Below are 21,292 nucleotides of genomic sequence, written 5' to 3'. Positions count from 1 at the left end.
TCCAGAAGACTGCAGAACACCAACTATTTACCAAGGGTGGTGCTCGCAGAAACAGCAGGTCTTGACTTATGGAGTTGGCTGGCACTGTCTCCATGCACCTTAGCAGGGCCAACCTGTCACTCACATGCCTCTTTCTCTACCAGGTCCACTGCAACAACATGTTTGCTAAAGGTGTGAAGATCTTTAAGGAGGTACAGTGCTACTTCCGCTCTGAAGCCAGTGAGTGGGAACCTAATGCCATTTCCTTCCCCCTTGTCCTGGATGACGTCAACCCCAGTGCTCGGTTTGTCACAGTGCCTCTTCACCACCGAATGGCCAGTGCCATCAAGTGTCAATACCATTTTGCTGATACCTGGATGATGTTCAGTGAGATCACCTTCCAATCAGGTAGGGAGCTGAGGTCCTCTTTGGGAAGTGGGAGCAAGGTGATGAAGGAGGAATGCACATGGCCAGAAGTTCTCATTAGCAGGTCTCTGAGAGGAGTGGGATGGTACAGGCAGCTTCTCATTGCTGGATGCAGTGAATCCTTTGTGTGACTAGTTTTAATTGTGGAGGGGACAGGATGAGAATGGAAATGAATAAAATATTCATGTAACTCTTCTTAGAAAGAATTTTTTTAAATGAGAGTATAGTGTGTTAAAAATTTTATATAATTTAAGGCAGTTAATAAGTGTGCTGTTAAGAAAAAGCACACCTAAGCACTACTGAGATATTTAAATGAAAATCTCTAAATATGCACAAAAGTAAAGAGAACAATAAACCACCCGTCACTCAGCTTTACTAATCATTGATATTTTGCCATATTTGTTTCACCTATTCCTTCCTTTTGGCTGTAGCATTTTAAAGCAAATGTGAGATACTATTTGATTTCATTAGCAAATAATTTGACTGCATCTAAGAAAATAGTGTCATTTTCGTAGCTATAATGCCATGATAACATCTAACAACCCTTATTATTAAATAATTTCTAAATACAACCCAATATCCTGTCCATATTCAAGTATGACTAACTGTCCAACAATGTCTTAATTCAGTTGGCGTTACCAAATAAGGATCAAAATAAGGATCTCTTGGTGTGCTTCTTTATTCTATTTGCCCTGTATCTCTTTTAATCTAAAACAATTCCTCCCTTTTTTTTTTTTTTTTTTAAGGATTCTGGCTTGGCTGATGGCTTTCTGTGGTGTCATTTTACTTGAGCTTCTGTTCTCTGTCATTCCTAATGACTGGGTGCTTACATCTACAGGTCAATTTGATTGAAGTTCAATATCTATTTTTGTCAAGAATTCTTTTTTTTTTTTTTACTTTGCCATCCTATTTCTTTATTATCAGAAAGTTGTTTTTTTATTATTTTTATTTTTATTTTATTATTATACTTTAAGTTCTAGGGTACATGTGCATAACATGCAGGTTTGTTACATATGTATACTTGTGCCATGTTGGTGTGCTGCACCCATCAACTCGTCAGCACCCATCAACTCATCATTTACATCAGGTATAACTCCCAATGCAATCCCTCCCCCCTCCCCCCTCCCCATGATAGGCCCCGGTGTGTGATGTTCCCCTTCCCAAGTCCAAGTGATCTCAGTGTTCAGTTCCCACCTATGAGTGAGAACATGCGGTGTTTGGTTTTCTGTTCTTGTGATAGTTTGCTAAGAATGATGGTTTCCAGCTGCATCCATGTCCCTACAAAGGACACAAACTCATCCTTTTTTATGGCTGCATAGTATTCTATGGTGTATATGTGCCACATTTTCTTAATCCAGTCTGCCACTGATGGTTGTCAAGAATTCTTTATGGATAGTGTTGTATATTTTATGCTGAACTTCATCATGGGGATATAAGGCTAGATCCTCTCACTTTTTATGATACTAAGATTGATTTCTGGTTCCTCATGAACTTTTTCCTTAAGTTTTATCCTCCATTAATAACCACTGTCTGAATTACTTATTTCACTAGGGGTTGCTAAATGATGATTTTCTAATTCTTTACTTTTTTTCTGCATTTCTTAGCTGAATTTCTTCCAAATAGAATAATTATTCTTCATGCACCAGTTTACTCAGAAATCACATTGAAAGACCAGGATATGTGACTTATTTTCCCCTTTAATTATTAATTTTCAGAGTAATGACTTGATACCCTAGCAACCCTCAATAATGTCTAATGAAGTTTGTTTTTTACTCTTATTTTTTTGGTATAATTATAAACTAATTGCTTTTTATCAATTTAATGTTTAATCGATTGCAAGGTTTTTTTTTTTGTTTTTTTGTTTTTGTTTTTGTTTTTTTTTTAGACAGTGTCCCTCCCTGTCACCCAGGCTGGAATGCAGGTGGTGTGATCTCGGCTCACTGCAACCCCTGCCTCCTGGGTTTGAGTAATTCTTCTGCCTCAACCTCCCAAGTAGCTGGGCTTACAGGTGCCTGCCACTGTACCTGGCTAGTTTTTCTATTTTTAGTAGAGATAGGGTTTCACCATGTTGGCCAGGCTGGCCTTGAACTCCTGAACTCAAATGATATGCCTGCCTTGGCCTCCCAAAGTGCTGGGATTACAGGTGTGAGCCACCGTGCCCAGCCATTATTCTTTTTAATACTCAAGTTGTGCTGTCTTTGACTAGAGTTTGCTTTTTTTTTTTTTTTTTTTTTTTCCTGAGACAAAATCTTGCTCTGTTGTCCAGGATGGAGTACAATGGCACGATCTTGGCTCATTGCAACCTCTGCCTCCCAGGTTCAAGTGATTCTCCCGCCTCGGCTTCCCGAATAGCTGGGCTTACAGGCACCTGCCCCCATGCCTGGCTTTTTTTTTTTCTTTCTTTCTTTCTTTTTTTTTGTATTTTTAGTAAAGACAGGGTTTCACCATGCTGTCCAGGCTGGTCTCAAACTCCTGACCTCAGACGATCTGCCCGCATAAGCCTCCCAAAGTGCTGGGATTACAGGTGTGAGCCACTGCACCCAGCCTAGAGTTTGCATTTTTAAGGGGGCTCTTTGCTCTTTGGATCTGACCCTGGAAGCCTTTGATATCTTTCTTGTTTTCTGAAAGAACAAGGTATTTCAAGCTCATTTTGAACATGCACTGTGCCCAACATGGAATCAACCATTTCTTCAAGAAATCTTGATTCCTTTTAGTAGAAAATGGTATTTAGAGAACACAAACTGGGCAGTAGGAATGTTCATTGCTAATAGGTTGTCATTGTTTCTTGAATTTTTTGGTGGAAGAAAGCAATTCAATATGTATATTTAAAAAGAAAAAGATTATGAGTTTACATTGTTATTTCCAATTGAAATTAAAGATAAGGTTTTTATTTAAACTTGATTTTATACTTTCATCTCTATTATTTATGCTAAATATCATGTTTCCTAACAATGTTAACAGCATTTTCTTCATCCTGTTATTCAAAAAGCAATACCAATATTATTACTAGCAACATAACTATTGAGCATTAAGATTTCGTAGCAATTCTCTTTTCTTTGTCCTGAGAATATATCCTACTAAGAATGTACAGTCAAAGCATTGTGTTCTAAGGTCAGTTGGGTAACAGTGGTATAATTCTTTTCTGTATATAGTTATATCACCAATGTGGTATACAGTTAGGGTAACAGTGGGATAATTTTTTTCTGTATGTAGTTGTGTCACCAATGTGATATACAGTTAGGTTCATTGTATTCCATTTGTTTCAACTTTTAGGGATTCGTTTTAAACTGTAAACACTACTTTTGATTGGACAGTAACAGCAGCAAATAGTGATTTAACTTACTGGTACCAGAAACTGTGCCAAATCTTGAAAAGTTAAAAGGTGTTTAGAATATTGTTCACACTATTAAATTTTAGATGGGGAGACAAAAGACACACAATGCTAAAAAAAAGAAAAAAAAAGAAAGAAATGTCCAAAGCAATATGAACAATAAATGGTCAGAAGGAGAGAGGCACTAGAGTGTGTTTGTCATAGACAGCATCAAAGAAATAAGATTTGTACTGGGCCTGGAAGAAAAGTCCAGGTGTAAAATAACACAAGAGAGAGGAAGAGACTAATTTAAAGATAAACCACACTTTGGGAGGCCAAGACAGGAGGATTGCTTATTATCAAGAGTTTAAGACTAGCCTGGGTAACATGGCGAAACCCTATCTCTTTAAAAAACACAAAAATTAGCTGGGTGTGGTGGCACATGCCTGTAGTCCCAGCTACTTGGGAGGCTGAGGTGAGAGGATCACCTGAGTCCCAGAGGCAGAGCTTGCAGTGGGTCGAGATCGCACCACTGCACTCCAGCCTGGGTGACAGAGTGAGACCCTGTTAAAACAAAAACAAAAAAAAAAAAACTAAAAAACAAAAAACAAAAATATAAACCAGAAGAACCCATCCTTTCAGATTTGATTTTTAAGGGGGGGAAAAAATTCAAGATGGTTTGCTTATTAAGATGTACTGATAAGAAAATAGAGCATAGTTTTAGGAAAACAGGTTTGATGTTTAAATGCCTTCTGTGCTAATGATTCAATCTAACAGTAAGTTGATTGATTGTTTTAAGTTGATTGATTGTTTTATCTGAATACTGAGAGTAGAAATCAAGACACTCAAAGTCAATGCCACTTATACTGTAAGTGTTAACTGGGGGACAAATAGATTACTACCCATCCTCAGGGATTCTCCTGGCATAGTAATCAGTACACTTATTACAGCTAATTATAGCTATGAAGCATGATTTTTGACTCCTGGGGTCTCTTGAGCTTTAAATCCAATGCATAATAATATTAGTTTTCACTGGAGCCTGATAACCGAACTCATAAAGCACATGCAGAGGCCAGATACCTCCTTATTTATATAATAATGTTAAGAAGAAGAAAAATTAGGATAGTTGGAAGAAATATCTCTTAGAAAGGAAATACGTATTCTAATTCTTGACCCCCTTGATTAGACAAATCAGAGGGAAAAATTCAGGCAAAGCTGCCAACATCAATCTGGCAAATACACTTTTGTGGTTTAGTCTCAGAAGCTGCAAAATCACAGTAGAGGACCCTCCAATGTCAGTAAATATCTATAAAGATGAAGCCTTAATTCATAAATTGAAGGCCTAGACCGATGAGGCATAGTGGAGACTCTTTTATAAACAATCTAATTTCCTTGAAGGAAAAAGCATCTTAACACTATGTCTATCCCTTGCCCATTTACCTGCTATATTATGTCTATATTTTCACTGAATTTGGGTCCTGCTTCTTATGCTTTATAATAATGCATGGTCACAGCCTGTTGAATCACTGTTTCTTAAACTTTTTTGTACCATAGCATCTAGTATGTAATATGTGAAACAAAAATTTTACAAAGGAAAACTTGCTCTTACTATTTAGATAAATGGTGATACTTTTATTTGATGTATTTATGATTTTATCTTTTTAAAAGACTGATGGCAACTCACTAAATTGATTTCATAATGTGCTAGGTCACAATATGACTTCAGAGAAAACACAGCTATCTGTCTTTTCCCTGGCTCTGACTCACCCTTGTTTTATAACAGATGCTGCAATGTACAACAACTCTGGAGCCCTGCCCACCTCTCCTATGACACCCACAACCTATGGTATGTGTGATTCCTAATTATACAAATTAAGTTGAAGGGACTTCCTGGAGGATGAAGAAGGGTAGAGAGTTGCAAAGCCCTGGCTGTGTGGGAGGCTTTACACCAGTTGGCTTTGGATGAAGAGTAGCCCTGGAAAGGTAGGACTGTCTACCTCCAAGTTATGGATCCAAATATACTCTCTTCACTACTGATTCATGTGCTTCTTCAGCTGAGGCAGAGTCTGGAGTTGTCCCAATTTCTCCATGAAAGTTTGGAAATTTGGGGTCAGAAACAGGGAAAGGGACATTCCTAGGTCAGACCCATAGTGGGTATTTCTAAGAAGGGGTGAAAATCTAAGAAACAAAATGTTGATCTCTCTAATTGGAGATAAATATGCCATATATGCCTTGCTTTAGGCAGTCATTGGTGACACTAGCCAGCTATGTGGGAAACATGTGTGATTGCATGTGTCCAAAAAGGACTTTCAGTTCCCTTGGCATGTCTCAGAGAATGCAGAGAATGAAACTGATTCTTTAACTGTTTTTCATGAAGTGTGATTAAGGGACCATAGACTCAGGCCATAATAATACAGAGACAAAATTTTGGGAAGAATAGAAAAACTCACCATTATTCTGTCTGACACACGGGGAGAGGGAGACTACTGTCTTATGGAAGAGGGAAGTAGGATTTGTGAACAAAGTAATAAAACAGGATGGGCATGCTGACTCACACCTGTAATCCCAGCACTTTGGGAGGCAGAGGTAGGCAGATCACAAGGTCAGGAGTTCGAGACTAGCCTGGCCAACATGGAGAACCCCATCTCTACTAAAGATACAAAAATTAGCCGGGCATGGTGGCACATGCCTGTAATCCCAGCTACTCAGGAGGCTGAGGTAGGAGAATTACTTGAACCTGGGAGGGAGAGGTTGCAGTGAGCCGACATCATGCCATTGCACTCTATATTGAGGGACAGAACAAGACTCTGTCTCAGGAAAAAAAAAAAAAAAGTAATAAAACAGTAGCAAGAAAAAAAAAAAAAACCTGTAGCAAGAACAAGAATAAACAGAAGTATTAAGGTGGCATCTTCCATAATTATCTTCAAGGAACAGGGTCTACCTCCATGTTTCCAGTCCAGTCCCTCATACTTTTACTTGACCTGTGAGATAATTGTATTCTCTGCCTTCTCTCCCTGGTCACAGATCCAATGCTTAAAATTGATGACAGCAACACTCGGATCCTGATTGGCTGCTTGGTGGCCATCATCTTTATCCTCCTGGCCATCATTGTCATCATCCTCTGGAGGCAGTTCTGGCAGAAAATGCTGGAGAAGGTGAGGAGGTGCAGAACGGCCATGATACAAGAAACTGATCCTTTCTTTCTTAAGCCACTGTTGCCCCAGGAGTAAAAGGCACATTGCAAACATTTATTAATGGTTGGAGTTAATTGAGGCTACCAAGAAACATAGGAATGAAGCCAGAAAAGAATTAGCTAAGTCTATTTTCTCATTTTTAGAGTGGAGATGTTGGAACCTCCCTAACGTTCCTTGAAAATGCAGAAAACTCTTCTTAATACATTGAATCTCAACTCAGGCATTTTCCTTGAAGATTCTGATTCACTGGATTTTGGGTGGAGGCCAGGCATCCATACTTAAAAAAAAAAATTAACAAGTGCTTCTGATGCACATTCAAATTTAAGAATTACTCTCTCCTAATGCCAAGCTGAAATTTCTGATAATGCTGTTGAAGTTCCTTCTCATCTTTTTCACTTTGCTTGTCTGTTTGGGGTGTGTGTGTGTGTGTGTGTGTGTGTGTGTGTGTGTGTGTGTGTAGAAAAACATCCAGCTTCATGAATGTTCAAGTCAAGTTTCTCACTACTCTATTTCTACTTTTGTTCACTTGAAGGTTATGATTATGTATCCCTCTGAGTCCCTTTTCAGACTCTGTCTATGCCAACTGATCTGAATAACTTTTTATATTGTCTAACACTTTACAAGAAGCAGACTTTTTCCTCATGCATAATTTTATATACACCTCATTGAGTAATAACTCATAGGTATTGTTATATTTAACTATTTTTCTGATGAGAAAATATGATGTGCTTAAGGTCATACAACTGGTGTCCAGTCTTCCATGCTTTTTCCAATTGTTAATATTGAAATGCATTTATTTCTTTCTACATTCATTTCATCAAAGATGGAATATCTATGACTTGTCTTGCTTTCTTGGACCAAATAGCAACTCACTGCTGCTTAGTGTCTATTCTTTTGGGGCCTGCTGATGATTAAGTATTTCTACGTTTGGCCATGGTCACCTCTCCTGGTCAATGAGTTCCTCTCATTAGACATGTACTAGGAGAGGCCACAGAAACTCTGAGCTGTGGGGCTTTGAACTGCCTCCTGAGGGCAGGGAACAGGAAGAAGGAGAAATCCTGATTGATTTCAGTGTTTGGGGGTGGGGTCTCAGAGGAGAACAATGCCTGTGTGGGATCTCTATTCTAGACGAGAGGAAAGGGCACCATGAGAATGGGCTTGAGTCTCCAGAGCGTTCTAGATGTAGGATGGGAGAAAAATGGCTCAAATCAAGGGTAAGGAGGAGCAATCCTGATGAGTAGCCTGCAATTCCTTCTGACCTGTGCCACCCTCAGGTTCCTGAGATGGTTGATGTTTGTTTTAAGGTTTTTAGGCAGGAATATTTCATGTAAGAGGTCTCCTTGCTTCCCACAAGTATGTCTACCAGTCTGAAAACACTTAAAGCTTTCAATTCACAAATAGCCACAGAAGACTGAAAGACAGAATCCACAGAGACTCACTCACTGTCATGAGGTGTCTCAAGGCATGAATGAGGCAAATATCAAAACTTTTCCTCCTGTAGAATGCTGGAACACACTAGTGTTTAATGAGGTATTCCAGAGTGAGGGTGGTGGTGACCTGAAGATTCATTGAACTGCTTGAAGAGGATATGTAACCTTCTTAAATAGTCTGTTAGGACCACATTTTAGCCAAGGGAGGAGGGTCTGTGTTCTCTACTCTATGAGCTCTTTTTCTCTTTATGTGAGCCACAATTTACCACACTTCTCTGAGTCTTTATTCTGAGGCCTGTTGGAATATCTTCATGGGCTAAGAGAGAAATGTTGGAATCTCCAGGTAAAAGGTAGAGCAAACATTTTTCCCTTGAATATTTAACTTGGTCCTCTGAGAAATTCTACCCCTGTACACCCTGAGTAAGATGACTCAAGGTGCTCTGGAATGACACCCAGGATTTCTTCCTGGGAACAAAATTTTATGTGGAAAATCATTGAGTACACACATACATTCTAAGAACATTACTTAACATAGCTGTAGACTGTAGCATTGTTTGTAGGATACTTTTGATGGTGTCCTCAACATTCCCTCTTTGAGAGATTCAACCCACATATATTGAGTACCTACTTCGTTCTGAGCTTCATGCTTGTACTGGGGATATTACTGCAACAAAAGACCTTTCAGTCTAGTGGAAAAGTGCACATCTAAGTTTCGCCATTGAGCACCCAAGCTGTGTTTGTTGGAGTGGAGCATTTTACATGCTTAAACTCAAATAGTCACATGCATGCAAATGTTGGCATTTTCCTTTTGATGGAGCAGGCAGGTTATATTAGATAAGATACCACAGAAGTGGTTGCTTTGTTGTTCTCCCTCCCTTATTAGGTGTAAGTCACATTGTTATCTCTGGACACCTAGAGCTTTCCTGTCCCATATTGTAGCCATTTTATTTTTGGTTAGTGAAAATGTGGGTCAGTGGTGGGTATTATCCTAATTTAGGGTGTCAGAATGATCAATTAGAACTATTGATTCATCATGTTATAGCGCATTTATTAGGTTAATAAAAAATTTATGTCTATTCCAAAACCAAGCAGTGAAAGGGTAAGCCAGCAAAACCCATCATTTAATAAAACATAGAAAACTCTATAAGATTGAGATATTTGGCTACCGATAGGTTCTTATAGCATCAAGGAGATAATCCTTTTTTTTTTTTTTTAAGTGTTTCAGAAAGCACATCATAGAAATTAGAAGATCAAATTCTACCTTGAAGAAATGAAGGATTATTCTAAGTTTCTACAACACAGGCATTTGTGGACCCAGACTGCATCCCTAGCATGTCCAGTGTCACTGGGGTTAAACAGTAGTAAAGAGTTATTTCATTTGCGTGGAAGAGTTGAGTTTAAGAAGGGGAGGAATTGATCATCTTTTTTGTGCCAGCGTGTCTTTCTCCTTGTTAATCTCTTCCAGGCTTCTCGGAGGATGCTGGATGATGAAATGACAGTCAGCCTTTCCCTGCCAAGTGATTCTAGCATGTTCAACAATAACCGCTCCTCATCACCTAGTGAACAAGAGTCCAACTCGACTTACGATCGCATCTTTCCCCTTCGCCCTGACTACCAGGAGCCATCCAGGCTGATACGAAAACTCCCAGAATTTGCTCCAGGGGAGGAGGAGTCAGGTGAGGATGATGTGGTGGGCAGGGAATCCAGGGAGAAACTTCGACAAGCCTCAGGTAGGAATGATGCACCTGCTCCCAGTTAACTGTATCTATTTTTAGTCTCTACTAACCTCCTGAGAAGTCCACATTCTCTTTCTAGATTTGGTCTGCAGCTGCTCCTGGCCCAATTTGAGCACCTCTCCCTTGCTACTGAATATAAGATGTGTGGAGGGACCCACATACCAGAAAATAAAGAAAAAAAAATAAAACATGTGAATTAGGTGTTAACACCACAAGAACCTAAACAGTCCAACCAGTCTAACCTCATTTCACATGTCGGGAAAGTGAGAAAGCCCAGATAGAGTACTCATCCAACACCAAATTTCATGAGTGGGTAAAAGCAGGACTAGATTTTCACCTGGAGAAATAAATAAATAAATGAAGCTAAAGACATTCCAAAATTCCCAGTGGTATAGCCATTTAAATAACTAAAATAAATAACTACTTGAGTTATCTATTTTTTGGTAATTTCTCTTTGGTAAACATTTATTAGAGTAATAGGAGATTTTATTATGAGAGTAAAATATTTCTCCCCTTTCCTCAATAAAAGCATTGAAATAAAACAGGTAAAATAGTAAGTAGCGTCAGTTCATTCAAATTTCAATGTCTTTTAAAAAATGATGCAGAGTCATATCAGAAGGGAAGCTGGAGTCACCTCTTTAGCTCAGAGCAACTTTTCTATAAGGTCATCTACCTGAGGGACTCAAGCCAGTAGAAAATACCTTGTAGTGTTGAGGAGAGAGGAGCTAGGCCTGAGCTGAATGTAGAAGCAGACAGCACTATATTCAAGAGCATAAGATTTTACAGGAAAGAGCCTGAAGGGGTCTTTTCAAAGGATAAAAGGAAACTTGCATCTATTTTATTATTCAATGGACAGAAGACATGAAAGAGCATGCTAAATTCAAGTAATTTCACAGAGGCAGCAAGAACTAAGGATATAAACTGATTTATTTCTTACGGTGAATGGAAGTAATTTACCTATTTCCTAAGTTTAAAACATTCCCCACCTCGTATTTTAATGTTTTTTTTTTTTTAAGTTAGAATATGTCTTAAACTGGATCATATGTCTTTAATCTGAAAGTTTTTTATACCTAAAATCAGTTTTTAAGTCAATAACAGTGTCTTAAAATTAAGGAAATACATTATTAAACCTTCAACCTTTAATATTCCCACCCTGATATACCATGAGCCTTCCTATAGCTTCACCACACAATTCCACAAGTTTAGCCACAGAATTTGTAAATGGTCATGTATTATGAGGAAAAGAATGAGAAATAAAATTGTGTTCTACATTCTGAAGGCCACAAGAAAATCTTTAGAGGAAGCAAAATCATTTTCCAAGTAAGAATGTCATGAAGCAGGTTAGGCTTTCACAGGGGCATGTTTTAGCCCTCCTCTCAGAGTAGCTTCCTGAAGAGATCTCCAAAGACGCTCCATGGAATGAGGCTCGTTGCCCTTGTTTTCTCAGGCTGCAGCGGTGTTGTGAAGCCAGTCCAGCCCAGTGGCCCTGAGGGGGTGCCCCACTATGCAGAGGCTGACATAGTGAACCTCCAGGGAGTGACAGGAGGCAACACATACTCAGTGCCTGCCGTCACCATGGACCTGCTCTCAGGAAAAGATGTGGCTGTGGAGGAGTTCCCCAGGAAACTCTTAACTTTCAAAGAGAAGCTGGGAGAAGGACAGTTTGGGGAGGTGAGTTGATTCTTTGAGTGGGGCCTCCAGTCCCGTAGAGCTCGAAGGAGGTGGTTGGATAAAAATGGTCAGTAGAACAAACAGTCCCTTCCAGAGGTGGATTCACAACAGAGTGTCTCTTCCACTTGTCTCTCCTTGCGTTGTCCTCTGGATTCTAGTATTGGATCAACCTCATCTTTGTCAAATAGCTGTGGAGTTCCTGGGACTTCTGATTTCTATACAGGAGTTTTTAAGGCAGGCAAGTCACTAGACTTCAGATATCTTGAAACACATTCAATATTTTCAAAAATGTTTACAATAGATTATGCAGGGTGGGATCCACAAGATGTGATCATCTTTTATGAACTGTCCAGGAACATTCTGCTTCTCAATAGCCACTTTGTTTTTTTCCCCTTTAATGAGAGTTATATGTAAAATGGTCAAAAACAACCTCGCCCCTGCCTTTGGTCCCAGAATCAGCCACTAGGGAGTGAATCACCAACCAAGATAAGGAGGAGTACTCTTTTCATTTGCCCTCAGAGTGATGCATGCATTATTAAACTTTTCACTCTTGCATCAGTCACATGAACCTTCTGGGAGCTCAAAGCAATGTTTTGAATTGTAATAGGAACTCTTCACCACTGCCATCTAAACTCCAAATAAAACACTTGGTTTCCTAAGATGTGTTATTGGTTTTCAGTGTGGATCTCATGTTCTCTCCTTGGATAGGTCTGGTGTTGCAAGAGGTGGAGGGGCCCATGTTATCTGTTCATGGTGTGACATGTACTCATTATGTCCCCTGGGTTGAAAACCCGTATCTGTTATACTGTTGCTAACACACAGGAGTTGCTTATAATGCTAAACCCTATGCTAAGGAAACTGCCTTATGTTTTACATGATCCAGTGACTCATGAATCAAAGTTCAAGCATTTGTAATAAAAGACATTTTATATTGGGCTATGCTGTAATATAATATTGTTACTGATTCATTCATTCACTTAATGTTCCAATCAATGTGTATTTCTAAGGCAGGAAAGTAGCATATTAGTTGGGTACTTTACCATTGTTTTTAATCTTATCAGTTATTTGAATCATAGATATGTTACACATATCTTCTTATTGGTCTTTTGATCATTTTGCCTGAGTTGTAAGAGTTAGTTTATCTCCAGGAAATGCCCAGCAAGAGTACTGAGACATCTTCAGGAGAAATGATGATGCTGAGACTAGATGACTTTTGTCTAGGTTCATCTCTGTGAAGTGGAGGGAATGGAAAAATTCAAAGACAAAGATTTTGCCCTAGATGTCAGTGCCAACCAGCCTGTCCTGGTGGCTGTGAAAATGCTCCGAGCAGATGCCAACAAGAATGCCAGGTCTGTGGTCTACATTTTGAATTTTCCTTTATGTATTTCATCTTTAGGACCAGGAATACTCCTGGATACTTCTGAGCAATTTTTTCTTTTGAGATGGGGAGGTCAGTGAGCTGCCTCCCATTTCCACTGTTATCCTTTTTCTTACTTTGATGGGGTCAGCAGTCCTCATCTCTTTCTCCACCTCTTTCAAACACAAAGGTACATTTTCCATTGTACTTGCCACATATTTACTTCCTAACCCCCTGTGCACAAGCACTGTACTTCCCAACATATACAACTGTCTAGATGTGTACTTCTTTGGTCTTTACATGCAGACATACTCCTGCATGTCATTACCTCCTCTTGACAAAGTCTTCACAATCACACATGACTTTCTTGCTAAGCCTCTTCCAGTCTCCTTTTTTCACATTTCTATTTATTTTCTCATCCCTTTTTTCTCTTTTATGCTCCTTTTCTTCTATCTCCAGCAACCCTCAAAATGAGAAGCTACCTCTATTTGGAAAATTATCTATGAACCTCAAAGCAAAAGGATCCACGGTTCTCTAGCAGTTTTCCAAACTGGCTAATAATCTCTTGGATCTTTTTCTACATAAATTGCAGTTTCCAGCCACACTCCATTGTCTGACAGCCTTTCCATTACAATAATGGTGAGTTTATCCTCACCCAGAGAGACAAGCTGGTTGAAAGCTGGTTGTATGTGTCCCAGAGAAATCTCCATACCTGGATAACCTATACATTTTTCCTATTCATGTTGTCTTGATTTGTCTCACTGATATTCATAAGTGAAAAAAAAGTTTACTATTCTTATTTTCCAAATTATCATAAATTCCAAGAATAGTGATAGACTTCATTAAAAGTCTTGCAATGGACAGGATGTAAGATAAAGAAGAGAGAAAGGTGAGGAAATGAAACTGGAGGCTTTAGAAATTTAACTGATAATTTCAAACTTTAAGATACTGTTAAGAATAAAAAGTGACATTCTCTGGGTCTCATAGAGAGATTAAGTATTTCTTATATTAATCTTAGCACACAACTGGAGAAAGTGGCATGAGGGGAAACAAAACAAAACAAAACCACAGGACATAGGATATGACAAAGCCTTTCTCCATTGTTCCGATTGGTGAAGTTTGCCATTCCTCCACCTGTGTCCTTAGCAGTGATGGACGGCCTGTGAACCCTCCCAAGCCATGAAAACCCCTGGTTTGAGACGGAAGGGGGAATGAAAGAGGGGAGGTGTTGCATCAGGACTGCATTGATTCCAGTGGTTTATATTGACATAGTATGACTTCCAGTCTAGGATTCCTAGAAAACTCTTGGAGGGCTTATAACTCATCTGCTCCAATAGTTTTGGGAATGTGGGCTAGAGGCCTCACTAACAAAATCTTGCTACTTTATGACCCAAGGATGTCTGCCGCCATGTACTCAAACAATTATTAGTCTTGGTCAAATGAATACTTCTTTTGACATGACTACCACAGCCTTTAAAGAGCTCTGTTTTGGACAGGCTACTAAATACATGTTGCAACTGACTGATGGTTCATACTGCATTAAGAAAAGTCAGTATGAGAAAATAAAGAGTAATCAGGTAAGCCAAAGTATGGTTGTTCACATCATACAAAGTTTCTTCACTTTAGTAATATAGTGACTCCATGGCTTTAAAAAAAAAAAAAAAAAAGGTAAATATCCTCATGCACTTAAGATACGATTTTCAGTGAAACGTTTTACTTTGTAGAGTGGTTTTTAGCAGCCTATTTTTGATTCAGCAAATATTAATCACTTTCTGTGTGGCAGGGATTTTGTTAGATGTGAGGGATAGAAATGTGAATAGATCATGGATCTCGTTCTCAAAAACATTACAATTGAATAAGGGTTCATGATATTTCAGGAGGAATAGAATGAGACAGATCCAGGTGTCAATTTCTCTGTCCTCTCAAAAGTTATCCAAAGTGAAACAAGATTTGGTATAATGTCTAGGAATAGACCTTGGTGTGCATTCTTCTCCCTCTTGATTCTGACTCTGGCAACTCCTGAGTTTATCTATGTCTGTATCCTCCCAAGGAATGATTTTCTTAAGGAGATAAAGATCATGTCTCGGCTCAAGGACCCAAACATCATCCATCTATTAGCTGTGTGTATCACTGATGACCCTCTCTGCATGATCACTGAATACATGGAGAATGGAGATCTCAATCAGTTTCTTTCTCGCCATGAGCCCCCTAATTCTTCCTCCAGCAATGTACCCACTGTCAGGTAAACAAGCCAGGTCTTCCGTCTTCTCCCTGTGGTGATGAGAGCAACCTGGGATCTGAAAGTAGGGAGCAGTGAGCCTTAAAGTGTATCACTGTTCTGGGATGGTGAGGGAAGTTAGTGTGCAGGGAATAATGGAGCAGCTGCCCTTTGGGGGAATGCAAGGGATTCATCAAGAGTAGAAAAAGAATGTTGAGCTTTCAACCCTAGTTTGTTGATACAAATTTTAGAATGTGTACCTTTCACATCTTCCTGTTTCCATAGGCTACCTTCTGTCTTCTTGTCTATTTCCTCAGTTACACCAATCTGAAGTTTATGGCTACCCAAATTGCCTCTGGCATGAAGTACCTTTCCTCTCTTAATTTCGTTCACCGAGATCTGGCCACACGAAATTGCTTAGTGGGTAAGAACTACACAATCAAGATAGCTGACTTTGGAATGAGCAGGAACCTGTACAGTGGTGACTATTACCGGATCCAGGGCCGGGCAGTGCTCCCTATCCGCTGGATGTCTTGGGAAAGTATCTTGCTGGTGAGTTCTCAGCATTTTAAAGCCCTGTCTAACAACTGGCTTGTGGGCTGGCACGCATGACACGTGGAGACAAACCTGAGACAGCAGAAGGCAAACTCAATAGACTAATATTTTCTCTGATTTGAAATTATTTTCTTTGTGTACTAACTCTTATTATTTAATGCTTGCCTATTTCTGCTAAAAAATTAACACACTTATAAAAATTTAGGGAGACAAGTTAAAAAGTATAAGAGATTTATTATCTTTGTTTCTCTTTGTTATTTCTACCTAGTGATTGTTCTTAACTTAAAGTATTAAAAACCTTATCATTTAAAGAAATGTTACCTATACAAAATATTTTCTTCTCCATTAGTTTCATAAGCATGGTTCTTATAATTATATAGACTAATTCCTATAATTGTATTTCAGTACTTTTCAAGATGTTCTTTTTAAGTTCATCATTCTTTGCTGTTTAATTTTTATTCGATTCTTGATATTCCGTACCATAAGTGAGTAATATCTCTCTTAGAGGTATATTTTCTGTCCATGCATACCTGAGACTTTTTATTGTTGATTTTACAACCACTCAGCTGATTTATAGACTCATTAGACTTTTACTTCCTACAATGCCATGTACATGTTATTTTACCTTTTTTCTTGTGTAACATTGTACAAAAAAGTCTGAGACCAATTTGGTTTTGTTCATTTGTGATTAATCTGCTTATTTCCTGCTGATATTGTTATAGGATTTATAAATTAATTTTGAAATAAAAAATGTATAGTTATTCCCTTCCACTCACCAAGATAACCACTATCAGTACTTTGGTATATTTTCTTTGAGGACTTTTTTCTATACATATGTTGTTTCTATGCATGCAATTTTTTTCTATGCATGCATTTATATACATATGTACGTACATGTAATTTATATTACATAATTGGGATGACACTATGCCATACAATTCTCTATCTCTATTTTTTGTTTGTTTGTTTGTTTTTGGAGACGGAGTCTCGCTCTGTCGCCCAGGCTGGAGTGCAGTGGCCAGATCTCAGCTCACTGCAAGCTCCGCCTCCCGGGTTCACACCATTCTCCTGCCTCAGCCTCCCGAGTAGCTGGGACTACAGGCGCCCGCCACCTCGCCCGGCTAGTTTTTTTGGTATTTTTTAGTAGACACGGGGTTTCGCCGTGTTGGCCAGGATGGTCTCGATCTCCTGACCTCGTGATCCGCCCGTCTCGGCCTCCCAAAGTGCTGGGATTATAGGCTTGAGCCACCGCGCCCGGCCTCTATCTCTATTTTTAACTTAACATTTTATTATCTGCATAATATTCCATTGTGTAGATATATCCTATAACTTAATAATGCCTCTATAATTTGATATTTAAGTACTTTCCAATTTCCTGCTATTATGAATGATACTGTGATGTACACCAGTTTACATAAATCCTTATAAAGATCTTTTTCACCTATGTATGTGAATTGCTATATTTTACCCATTTCTAATGGGATAGTTAGGCATTACTCTCCCTAAAGGTATTATGTGGTGTTGAAAACAATATATTAGACTGACATTCAGAGGACCTTGGTTCAAATCTGGTTTTTCCACTACTAATGGCCTTATTAACCAGGAGAATCTGGGAAACCGCTCCTGTTTCATTTTTCTGATCTAAAAAATAAGGATAACTGGCATGGTGGTGTGTACCTGTAGTCCCAGCTACTCAGGAGGCTGAGACAGGAGGATGAAAATCTGGGCTGCGCTGCGCTATACCTATTGGGTGTCCTCACCGAGTTTGGCATTAATATGGTCACCCCTAGGAGCAGTGGACCGCCAGGTTGCCTAAAGAGGGATGAGCCAACCCAGATCAGAAACAGAGGAGGTCAAAACTCCCGTATTCATCAGTAGTGAGATCAAACATGTGACTGGCCATTGCACTCCAGGCTAGGCAACATAATAAGACCCCATTTCTCAAAGAAAAAAAAAATTAAAAAATAAATAATATCATCAACTTCACAATGTTGTTGTCTGTATTGAGTAGAAAATGTGAGTAGTCAATGCATGCTATTTACACCTGAATCTCATTGCTGTCACTTGTTAAAGTCTATCTTTCAACACTGTGATGATAACTGAACTGGTAAATGAGAGTCCTGGATTCACTGCAGGCACTTAAACTAGAGTCCTCTATCTCTAACATAAAAACCATTGACTTCCCATTCAGATTTTGCCTTTCTCAGGAGCATTTTCCCAAGGCTACCCTAGAGTTGAAAGGTTGACCTAACACTCAGTTGCAGAGTCAGATAGCTTATGGCTGCATTTTTTTTCAGCTCTTGGATCACAAAGAAACAAAACCAAGGTGAGATCATGAGAATGAGAGAATGGGCTGTTTCTAAATACTCCATGCACATCTTGGCATTTTCAGAATTCCTTGTCTGTGGTAGGGGAAGGGGTATAGCTCCAGATCATGAAATTTAACCAGGTATTGTTGTGCACAGGTTATTCTGATTTCCCATTCTTTTCTTTACTTGAATAGGGCAAGTTCACTACGGCAAGTGATGTGTGGGCCTTTGGGGTTACTTTGTGGGAGACTTTCACCTTTTGCCAGGAACAGCCCTATTCCCAGCTGTCAGATGAACAGGTTATTGAGAATACTGGAGAATTCTTCCGAGACCAAGGGAGGCAGGTAAGAACTGTTGGGGATGAATGGATGTGGACCTGTGTACCTTGAAGGATGGAGAATGGAAAGTCCTGACTTAGCAGGAGTGGGCTGAGATGGAAGACAGACTATGTGGATGATAGTCTTTGTCACTAACTATCCAAATGATGTGAAAGACCAGTATCCTCCCCAGGCATCCATACACTCTGCTTTATCTATGTGTCAACTCATTGACTGTTGGAGGGCATAAAGGGTCATGTCAGGTTTCTCCCCAACTCAAACGTAGCAGGAAATACAGTCCTGTCTCTCATGTTTTATCTATTTCTTGATCTAGATCATGTGGTTTTCTTCTGGGTCAATAAATATAAGTGTAAAAGGGATGTATTAGCATTCATTAAAATATAGCTTAGTATAAGAATTGGGGTTGGTTTTGACTATCTAGCAATGCTTCTAGACTTGGATGTCTGAAAATGGGCAGATATATCCTGAACTTGTTGCTTTTGGAAGGCATCTCTTGGACAATCCAAGAGTATTGTGACATCTCAAGACTCAGGGAAAGATAGTTTCCCAAGCTCCCCAGGAGTCTCAATTCCTAGCCAAGATACTCCAAACTTTTTTTGGGGTGACTTAGATTAAAAATTCCTGTGACGTATGGAATTTAAAGCTTGCCAGTCACTACAGCACTGCACCTCCCCAAAGGGGCCTGGCAACAGCATACCCTTGGATTATGGCATCTTTACCAGGAAAAGGATAATAGCTGGGGAAGGATCTTGCAGACAATAAAAAGTGGATCTTCTGTGGCTTGAATAGATCCAAGTAAGTCAAAGATAGATAAGGGATTGACAAGAGATAATACATTATGCATATTAAAAATAAGAGAGGGGTCTAAGATTTTAATTGTCTCTTTATACTCTGTAAATATTTTGGCAGCAGGGAGTCTAAATTAGCTATCTTGGTTATGAGGCAATTTGCCTTCTTACCACAGTAAAGGGCAAATTTACTCCCAAGTACGTGAGATAAGTGAGTGGGCCAAAGAAAAATGTTGTTTTCTGCCTCTGCCATGATTGGCTCAGCCAAGATGGACTTCAATATGGGTTGGTCATAAATGGAAGATTTGGTCTCTTTTTGGTTGTTTCATCTTTTGCATGAAAGTAGGGACCACATAATGGCCCATCAAAAATTTCTGCTCCAGAGAACTCCAGAAGACAAAGGGAATAGCTTAGAAAAGGGCTGATATGATTCAAAACTTTCATGAATAGGAAAAATGGATACCACACCCATTTCAGTTATCAAGTTCGAGAAAGTGGGCAGGGGGCAGATCAAACCATGATGCAAATATACTTCCCTTTCCCCCTTCTTTGTAATATTCTCTGTCTCTTTCACTTTTGTTTTCCTTTATTTTTTTCCCAAAGACTTACCTCCCTCAACCAGCCATTTGTCCTGACTCTGTGTATAAGCTGATGCTTAGCTGCTGGAGAAGAGATACGAAGAACCGTCCCTCATTCCAAGAAATCCACCTTCTGCTCCTTCAACAAGGCGACGAGTGATGCTGTCAGTGCCTGGCCACATTCCTACGGCTCAGGTCCTCCCTACAAGACCTACCACTCACCCACGCCTATGCCACTCCATCTGGTCATTTAATGAACCTGAGAGACAGAGGCTTGTTTGCTTTGCTGTCTGTTCCTGGTCACCCCCACTCCCTACTCCTGACTCATATATACATTTTTTTTTTTTTTTTACATTAAAGAACTTAAAAAAAAAAAAGCCTAGGGCAGATACAATCTAGTAAAAGAAAATCTTACTTGATATACCAAAATGTTGGATAACAAAGGCTAGAAAATTCAGATAATTTATAAAGGTTAACTATGCTTGTGCTTATAAATGTGCAGATTCTACAATACTTTTCCATGTCACTCTAAAAGAATCTTCAGAAAGAAAAACTTGAAGAATACTAATGTCTTGGGAAACATGAGATTAAATTTAGGGAAAACACTTGATAGATGTGGAGAATCTGAGGACTCAGAATTCAGCAACTAATCACAGGTGGTTTTCTAATTTGGCCTCTGGACATGTCTCACTGTTTGCATTTCTCTCTCTTGTCAAAGTGAATGATATATTCTTGAAACCCCCCAATTTCTTGAAATGGGTGTTCTGCTCATTCATAGACAGGGGTCAGGGTTGAAGTTCATATATGAAACAACTGGGGATATAGATAGGAAAGAATGTTTGCTGCAAGAGTGTATGAAGGGGGATTGTCATTTAGAGAAAAAAAGTACCTCATGGATGGAAGGATTCATGAATAGATAATGGACATAGGAAAGGAGGTCAATGGAGGACACATAACAGATATGGTATCCATCATTTATTTGTGATTTTGTAAGAGGGTTGTTTTCTTTGTCTTGTTCAGATATTTTCATGTGTGTGTTTTAGTGAGAATCTGAGTTTTTAATCAGTAAAGGCTGATGTTTTGATATCTTGATGGTAGACTCTTGAGTTCATCTTGTCCAAATCTTCTAGCGTTTTCAAGGATGAAGCCTCTGTAGCATCTTTGGGCTTGGGGCTGAATTTCTCAGGCATAAATACCTACTGGCCTTGTCCAAGAGGGAATAGGACTGTTCTGAGTGTCCCCAAAAAAAGTCGTCCTAGGACTAATGTGGAGAAGTTACAGGGAGACTGATTTCCATTCCTTGTTGGGGAAAACAAAGCACTCAGAACATACAAGGATAAATGGGCTGCTACCAGAGGCGGGGAGTCTCTTGTCAAAGAAAATGGAGGTTTTGAAACACAAAG

The 21,292-nt window shown here is 39.2% G+C and overlaps 1 protein-coding gene across 1 annotated transcript in view; it reads left to right on the top strand.

Annotated features, from left to right (window-relative positions):
• DDR2 (discoidin domain receptor tyrosine kinase 2) overlaps window positions 1-20,975 on the top strand; it is a 28,737-nt gene extending 7,762 nt beyond the window's left edge. The window contains exons 6-15 of the mRNA XM_011996092.1: window positions 144-387; window positions 5,499-5,561; window positions 6,740-6,870; window positions 9,805-10,015; window positions 11,523-11,746; window positions 12,968-13,095; window positions 15,154-15,345; window positions 15,639-15,873; window positions 18,380-18,529; window positions 19,915-20,975. Coding sequence (XP_011851482.1) covers window positions 144-387; window positions 5,499-5,561; window positions 6,740-6,870; window positions 9,805-10,015; window positions 11,523-11,746; window positions 12,968-13,095; window positions 15,154-15,345; window positions 15,639-15,873; window positions 18,380-18,529; window positions 19,915-20,049 — 1,713 coding nt within the window. The 3' untranslated portion in view covers window positions 20,050-20,975. The remainder of the gene's footprint in view (window positions 1-143; window positions 388-5,498; window positions 5,562-6,739; window positions 6,871-9,804; window positions 10,016-11,522; window positions 11,747-12,967; window positions 13,096-15,153; window positions 15,346-15,638; window positions 15,874-18,379; window positions 18,530-19,914) is intronic.
• The last annotated feature ends 317 nt before the right edge of the window (window positions 20,976-21,292 follow it).

This window comes from Mandrillus leucophaeus, unplaced genomic scaffold (assembly GCF_000951045.1).
Source record: "Mandrillus leucophaeus isolate KB7577 unplaced genomic scaffold, Mleu.le_1.0 Scaffold502, whole genome shotgun sequence".
In the NCBI taxonomy this organism is placed as follows: Eukaryota; Metazoa; Chordata; class Mammalia; order Primates; family Cercopithecidae; genus Mandrillus; species Mandrillus leucophaeus.
Note: the sequence above shows the minus strand (reverse complement) of the source record. Positions and strands in the feature narration are given on the sequence as shown.